This window comes from Salvia splendens, chromosome 9, assembly GCF_004379255.2.
Source record: "Salvia splendens isolate huo1 chromosome 9, SspV2, whole genome shotgun sequence".
Lineage (NCBI taxonomy): Eukaryota > Viridiplantae > Streptophyta > Magnoliopsida > Lamiales > Lamiaceae > Salvia > Salvia splendens.
The window spans coordinates 8,010,980-8,018,857 of NC_056040.1; the positions used below are offsets into that span (position 1 = coordinate 8,010,980).

The following is a 7,878-nucleotide window of genomic DNA, read 5'->3' on the forward strand; positions in this document are numbered from 1 at the left end:
CTCCGTGCCGAACAGGAAATGTGCGAGTAGTCCGGGACGAAGGGAGTAATACACAAGAAAAATTTATGTATTTGAGAATGAGCATTTAGTGTGGTTGAAGTATATAATCAGAAATCCATATATAAATATATAAATAAATGAATGGATGAGGAGGGGCATTTGGCCCATGTCCCTATAAGCTAGATCCGCCCCGGCTCTTGATATTACTCAGTAAACTGGTGTTGCGAGCACATGCGCTTGCCAATTGGTGATCATACAACGTGTTGGTAATCGTCTTTTTCTAGTGTTTTGTCGTATTTTATCTTCCAACTCCAACTCTAATTAATGAATTAAGTAGTAGTATAAATTAGACATGCAAAGTTAAGAATTAAGTTCATGGAATTGCCTATTCGTACATTTTGTCCAAGTTACATTTAGTACTTAGTTAGAAACTTAGAATAGCCGGTAAACAACAATAAACTCTAATTTCATCGATAGATTTCCTTCACGTGATTAAAATGACACTATTTTAGTATTTCTTGTTTTTCTTCAAAAGACAAGGCCCTTAATCAAGTAAATGCTCCGTATACCAATTAATACATGATTTTGGATACCACCTCTAAGTAGAATACATACTTATACAGATTACAATTCTAATATAGGAGTATATTAGTGCTTTATTAGACTAAATTGTCTTTATATCATCAATTGAGATCTAAAATGGGATAGATTAGGTATTAAAACTTTATTACTATAATTTAGATTGTCTACCACGCATGATATTGATTATTGATATCTTAAATACATTGTAAATGACATCTCAATTAAACAGATCACCTCTTTATTGCATATTGTGTAATGCGTAGTAACACTAATTAACTTGCATCCTTCTTGTTGCTTTAAAATCACTTTACGTATAGTATTAGTTAGGTTAGAGCTCGAAATACAACGAACGCCATAGAATATGTTTTTCTTCTCAATAAGGCATTGAAATTTTCATCATAATAAAATTTTACTATTAAATAATAGTAATATGTATGATATCCACCTAATCTCGACGTTTATGTGCCGCTTTCTTTGATCCTAATTAAAGTATGTCTCCATTAGATTATGGAGTACTACTATAATTTTTATAGTAAATGCTTAATTGAGGTGCTCATTTGCTGACAGTTTTTCAAGTTGGATAGAATAAAAAAGTTCTTTTATTCTGAAAACAGAATAAGAAGTGCTACTAGTTGAAATGTCAAAACCGAATGTTGAAATGTCTAGATGCACTATATCAAGAAATTATTGGTGGGTATTTATTGCATTCACCCGACTCTTGCAATCAATATCATTAAATAAATCTCAAGTTATCTTATTGCTATTTAGAGCCACAGCCCAGAAAGAACCACAGATAAAGGATAAAGGTCCAAGTCCAACTTATGTATCATTCCACAACTAAAATTCAAAGCCAAAAACTCGAAAATTCTTGATGATAGCTATAAATCCAAGGACAAACAGCAAGCACTATTTAATCATTCGTGTAATCTAACAATACAAATTCTTAAGGAGACATGAAATTCAGACAAGCAGCAAAGCTTGATGAGACAAAATCCCCCAATTTCTAACAGTAACATACACATGCTATCAACGGATCATAAGAGAGGAGTTGGCAATATTGGATATACAGTTTACCAGGCATCCATGAAGCACGGCTCAGATTCAAACTCCATCATATGATGTTCTTCGCCATCACAACGTAATATCCAGACACCATGGTCTGAAAATGGATCTCAATCAATGAAAGGAGCTACTATCGCGCAAGATGGTGAAGGATGATGATATACACACACACACACATACGGGAGGCTACAGTGACATCACTCCTGATCTTCGGCAAACGTTCTGCCACTGGCGCATTCTGCCAGCGATTTTCCAGTGATTTCTCTCCCAAATCTCCATATGTAGTTCAGCCCAACGAGAAGCTCGGTGATCTGGGCTTCTGTCTTTACTTGATTTGCAAAGTAGAGCGTCTGGACAAGAAGGATGTTTGTTCTAGAGACCAAGCTCTGGTGCTCAAAGCTCCGCTCTGACTGCCATCTTGTCATGTTATGAGCAAGAGGGGCGAGCCATTCGAGTGTTTTTGACATAGCATCATTCCATTCATTTGCAAGAGATGTGTCATAAACTGATGAACTCAGGCTCTTTGCATAAGGCTTCAGCTTAGCCCTGAGGGATGCTCTGATGCTAGCTGGCAACATATTATATACATCGTCTCTAGCATCGTTCCCGATCAAGTGAGGAGACGCAACCAACTTCTCGATGAATATGATGAGATTTGCATAGTGCAGAGCTAGGGCGGAAGCACCAAGAGTTTCAGGAGGCGGATTCAACAGCTTGCTCTTCGATCCAACTATAGAGAAGTTTCCATCACTCGAGTTCCCATAAATCTTTCCATCCAGAACTCCAGAATGAGCATCACCAGGTATTAAGTAGCTGTTACTGGTCTGAGAACCATTTCCACCCATAACAGATCCAGTTAAAGGTCCTGACATGGTCATTTTATTTGGTTTTCGCTGAGAGATTTTCTCAGCTTTGTGAGATTTATCACGGAAATGCCACATCCTCAAAGAACTCTTGCTTGCTCTTGGAGCTGAAGTAGGATCGGGTTTGGTTGTCGAACTGGATAAGGGACCTGAATAATAACCACCAACACCATTATGTTTTCCAGAGATCGGATTAGACGTAGCCATTGAGTTCCCAAGAGGACCTGAACGGAAGTTGCCCAAGTTGTTTGTTCTCGCAGAGATGGACTCGCTTTGTGCACCCGTAGAAAATCTAGGGACATAATTTTCAGATGGATAAACAGATGATTGCATGAAGACAGTTGAGTGGCTACGTCGATTATTAGAATTAGAAATATCTATAACTCTCGAATTAGCCCCCATGTCAGCAATGTGGTTAACTCCAAAAACATGTCCAATCCTGCCATACGTGGTAAAAAGAGATCTTGCCATGAGGATAATGGTATAATCATACGTCCGACTCCAGAGAGAAGTTTCCTTGAGATGCTTCACCTCTTGACGCTTCCATGCAATCTTCTTCTCATAGTCAACCAATACAATGCTATCTGCGTTATCATTGCCCCTCATCCTCTTCAATGCCTGTTCAAGATCTGCGAGCGTCTCCATCTCTTGATACAAATTAGCATTTGCAACTATAAAACGTTCCATCTTCTTGACTTTTCTCTCCATCTTCTTCCATGAGAACTGCCAACCATATGTGTCTGTGCCACTCTTAATCAAATCGTTAAATGCTTGCTCAAAACTTCTCAGCAGGGGGTCGTTGCATTTCTTGGACAGCCTGGCCAACGCTCTTGCCACATGCACCAAATTTTCCATCATCTCCGCACAAATCAACTTCCCTATATATTCATCACTCTCCGATACAAGCTTCTTTATACCCAACGAGCTATTTATATCCTCTCTTAACCTAGCAACCTGCTTATCAGTCATTGATTGCCACAGGTGAAGCAGTTTAGTCATCAAGCTAGCAGCCTCAAATGACAAAACTGCAATCTTCGCCTTTTCAGTATGAAACTCATTCTTCTTCGATGATGTCCACAGACTACGAAACCATGATTGGGTGACCATTTCAAAAACCAGATGACCGTTACTTTATTCCAAAGTGAAAGCTGTAAAAACAAGTGGAAGCTTATTGTTAAAAATGGCACAAGTTGCTATTGAGCAAAGTAGTACTACTATTTTACAATTAAGAAGATTGCAATGCTAATTTACTGGGAACGTTGTCAATATATATGCATAAAAAGAAATTGTAAAGCCTAAAACAGAAAGATATACTCCTATTTTGGTAGCCAGATACTACTAACTGTTTCGGCAAATTTGGTAGCCGAAATTTCTTTTTCTAGTTCTATCATCTTTATTTTCCATTCAAATTTTAATAAAAAAGAAATTTCATCTTTGCCTAGCATAAAAAAAGGTAAAACAATTGGAGCAAAGTAAAAAATCAAAATGAAAACAGATGTAAACCGATTTCATCTTACCCGAGCATCAAATTCAACACATAAAGGGGAATAAAAAATAACTGCAATCCTTGAGCAAAAAGCAATGAAAAAAGAGTTCAAATGTTTCTCTTTTAGCTCCAACCTACTACAAATCTACTCAAAAGAACGAACATTACTAAAATGTACTCTTCATTTATCAAAACAGCTAAACATAATTCTATACCAATGTTTTTCCGTTTAACGGAAAAAAGTAAACACAAGACAAGCAGAATATAATAACAATATAAATGAGGGAAAAAAACAAATTAGGACTCATTTATGCTTACGTATAATTGCTCTTGAGGAGAGGAAACACAGACCACAAAATTGAATCTACTCCGGAATCAGTACAAATCACGAGGCTGTGGTCAAAGAGAAGGAATCAAAGCCAAAAAAAGACGAAAAATAGGAAATGGAAAGAGATGGGAAAGGTGGAAGAGTGGAGAGCAGCAAGCAGATGAGAGAGAGAGAGAGAGAGAGAGAGAAGGGCACATGCAGGAATTGAAGAAAGATAGAAACCGTGTGGAATTTATGAATAAATTTAATACTCTGCTCCCTGACCCCATTCTTTGGCCTAATTCCACTTTTGCCCCGTTAGTTTACAATCTTCTGTTTTGGAATTTAGATATTACTACTAGTTAGTATTCAGTTTATGAATGATATGCTATAAAAATCATTTAATTTGCTGATATATGACGATAGTAAATACTAAGTACTACTTACTTACCAACTCAGTTGAATTGTAGCCTTGATTTGTAAAAATTAAGTTAATATATTTCACTTTTTTGAGTGAAAAAGTACTTTGGAAATCTTCGTGTCTGATAAAAGAAAATCATTAACGACGGACTAATTAATCGTTCATAATTTAATTTCAAATAAATTATTAAATTTTATATTTTATTTCGACTCTATGAAAAAATATTCTACAACTTTCAGTTATATCCTAAACCATTATTAATTTTTCAAACCATGAACCATATATATCACATACATTAGCTTTTTATACTTTCCATATATTAACTTCAAACAAATGTTGATTCAACTTTGAAGCACTAACAATAAAAGAATTTATCAACAATTTATAGGTGTATTTATATTTTCTCCAAATGCTCTCTATTTTGAATTATGAACACTTTAATAGAATTTATCACTATTAGTATTTATAAATAAATATTTGAGTACCTGGAACATTTTTTGTGTAATTATATGCATCTTGTCTCTTAGTTATATTATCAAACTTGATTTTTTTTAAAAATTTTGTATGAATTAAATTAGACAGTAATCTTTCACTCAAAACTCCATCTAGATATTGAAGTTAGTATTAAATTTTTTTATTTTTCATCCTAAGGGCTTGATTGGTAGGGGCCAGAAAGTATGAAAAGAGCGAAAAAGGCACTGTGCGTTAGCCTTTTCCTATGTTTGGTAGGGGTTTCCATTATCAGCTGACCCGGTAAAAAATCGCCGGGTTTCATGGGAAGTGAGATAATTTTCTGAGATTGAGCCAAAACACTATCATGGGAATTTTGTGGTATAAGGTTTTCTTGATTTGTGAGAAATCTTCAAAACCCAAAATGTCCCGAATTTGCCCTCAACTTCCCCCAACTTCCATTTTCGCAGGGCATCCACTACAAACTCCGATCTCAGCTTTCCAATTTTTGTGAGAACTGTTGGAAACGATTTTTGTCCTACAATTTCTCAGCAATCACAGTACAAAAGCGCTTCCACCACAACAAAACTCGAAAGCTACCGCTGATCTAGACAGTCTGAGATAGGTGCGTCGGTGGCTTTGACCACCAAATTATCCCACTATTTCGTCGCCCTAATTGGGAAATTTCCCCCCAGATTTGATGTTCGATAAATTCTTTTCACAGTTGTTGCATTGTTTGCTAATTTTTCTTTTTTCTTTAATTTTCACAGTTTTGGTGTGATTGTGCGAAGATATCATCTCAACGCAGCAAATCTCAATTTTTCTTCAGGTAACCCTCTCCCCCTCCTGGTTTGGGACTGTGTTTTCATAAGGATTGTGTAAGATTATTTCCTCAATTTGCCTTGGCATATCGATTTTTGTCAAATACTTCATTTACTGGTTGTTACATTTGTATATGTGGTTACCATTTTAGCTGTGGGTTTCAATATGTTTGTGTTCCCGAGTCAGTTGTTTGCTGTCATAATTTGAGTTGTTATATTGGCAGGTGATGCCATATTTGTGTTTGCTTGTTCAATGTGTGTTTGTTCTGTTTGTTTATGTTAGTGCAAGCAACATGATACTCTGATGACATTTGATGATATTCATGTTTTATTATGAACCGTCATTGATGTCATCCGAATCTCCAACCACCCCTTTGTATAGGATGGATAACAACAGACAGCGAAAACGGAAGGAGACCGAGACTGTTGTTATTATGCTCGAGGATATCGTCCGTAGAGGTCAGTTTTAGTACGCTCCCTTAAACTCTTGTTTTTCTTCATATAGTAAAATGTTAAATTAAAAGTCCGCCATTGACAAGATCATACAGGGCAATCAAAAGGGCCTCCTCCTCGCGTTTGGTCCACGAACGGCGAGTTCGGTCGCCCTTCACCTTCTCCAACTTCCCAACAATTGCTACACCTGCAAAATACGGCATCAGTGAAGTAAATGTACTGAACGACTATGAGCATGGAGTTAAATTATGCTCGAGGATAGAAACTCTCGATTCCAACTGAGTACCCTCATATATGAGTTTACCCTTTCCATCTGCAGACATTGCGTGTATATTAGAGTGAGAAGGGATAGTAGGCCTTCGGCTTTGGATGCCATTTGTGTACAAGTAACGAGATTATATGGAGGGAGATTGAGGGAGGGGATGGCGCCAAAGTCACGAATGTAGCCGCCATTTTTGTTTGTGGAAGTACTACCCATGGGTATAAGGTCATTTCATGGGCCAATGTGGGGATATCATTGTCATTTAACTAATTTTCCACATGTGCTAAATTTGCAAAATTCTCCCACCAAACATCAGCTTAGATGGTTTCTTAATCTGGGTAACTTTTACCAAAGATCCGATACTCTTTGAAAAGGATATCAAATAATACAAGAAAAAGTCTATATATGTAAATTCATGAAAACACTATCAATGAACCAATCACACCCTAAGATTATTACAAAATTTAGAGTATTTAATATTAAATGTATCCAACTCAAAATAACTAGATTAAAAGGTATGAACTTTATTGCGTGATAATCCAAAACGGAAGACAGTATAAGAACAAATAAATGAATAAAAAATCATAAATGCTTCCAAATTAAAGTAAAAATATACTATTTGAAATGCAAAAATTAAATATTTGGAGCGATACGGCGTGTAGTGTAATAGCATATGCACGAATGAATCTTTGAATTTTAGAGGGTAAAAAAAGTACACTACATTTTGCTTTTATATACTACAACAATATGATAAATTAATTAATGGGGAGTGTTCACAATAAAAGCAAATATTGGGTGAAAACGAGAATATCGGAGTGGCCCCAATCATTATAGGAGACCACGCGGAGAAATTTGAATTTACAAATTTGACCCCACGTCAATTTGAATTTGAAGTGACCGGTTCAAATTGACCCCACAACTGATTTCAAATCAGAAAAGCCGCCGGTCCAATCAGACCAGTGGCCTTTAAAAGAGTAGTGGGAGCATCTTTAAAAAAGATCTCTAATTCTCCGTTTACTTCTACAGTGACTTGATTCCGATCTCTTACACGAAATGGAAGCGTTTTCTTTGTTAATTGATATTGTTATTTATCTACTCCCTCCGTCCCATAAAGATGGTCTCATTTCCCTTTTCACACTCATTTTACAAAAATAATAATAAATAGTTAAAG

General features: G+C 36.2%; 1 protein-coding gene and 1 long non-coding RNA gene across 3 annotated transcripts; one reads left to right on the top strand and one right to left on the bottom strand.

Moving 5' to 3' along the window:
• Nucleotides 1-1,425: 1,425 nt before the first annotated feature.
• LOC121749349 lies at nucleotides 1,426-4,517 on the bottom strand. Of its 2 annotated transcripts, none has more exons than XM_042143924.1 (2): nucleotides 4,312-4,517; nucleotides 1,426-3,655 (listed from the first exon to the last, which is right to left on the bottom strand). In XM_042143924.1, the coding sequence occupies exon 2, from the start codon at nucleotides 3,612-3,614 to the stop codon at nucleotides 1,842-1,844; it is 1,773 nt and encodes a 590-aa protein (XP_041999858.1). In that variant the 5' UTR covers nucleotides 3,615-3,655; nucleotides 4,312-4,517; the 3' UTR covers nucleotides 1,426-1,841. The 2 variants fall into 2 exon arrangements, with proteins under 2 accessions (XP_041999858.1, XP_041999859.1); XM_042143925.1 differs by lacking the exon at nucleotides 4,312-4,517 and adding an exon at nucleotides 4,025-4,267.
• Nucleotides 4,518-5,597: 1,080 nt separating this feature from the next.
• LOC121747978 lies at nucleotides 5,598-6,727 on the top strand. Its single transcript, XR_006039390.1, has 4 exons — nucleotides 5,598-5,796; nucleotides 5,942-6,000; nucleotides 6,375-6,451; nucleotides 6,541-6,727. It is a non-coding gene; the product is annotated as an uncharacterized LOC121747978 (long non-coding RNA).
• Nucleotides 6,728-7,878: the final 1,151 nt, after the last annotated feature.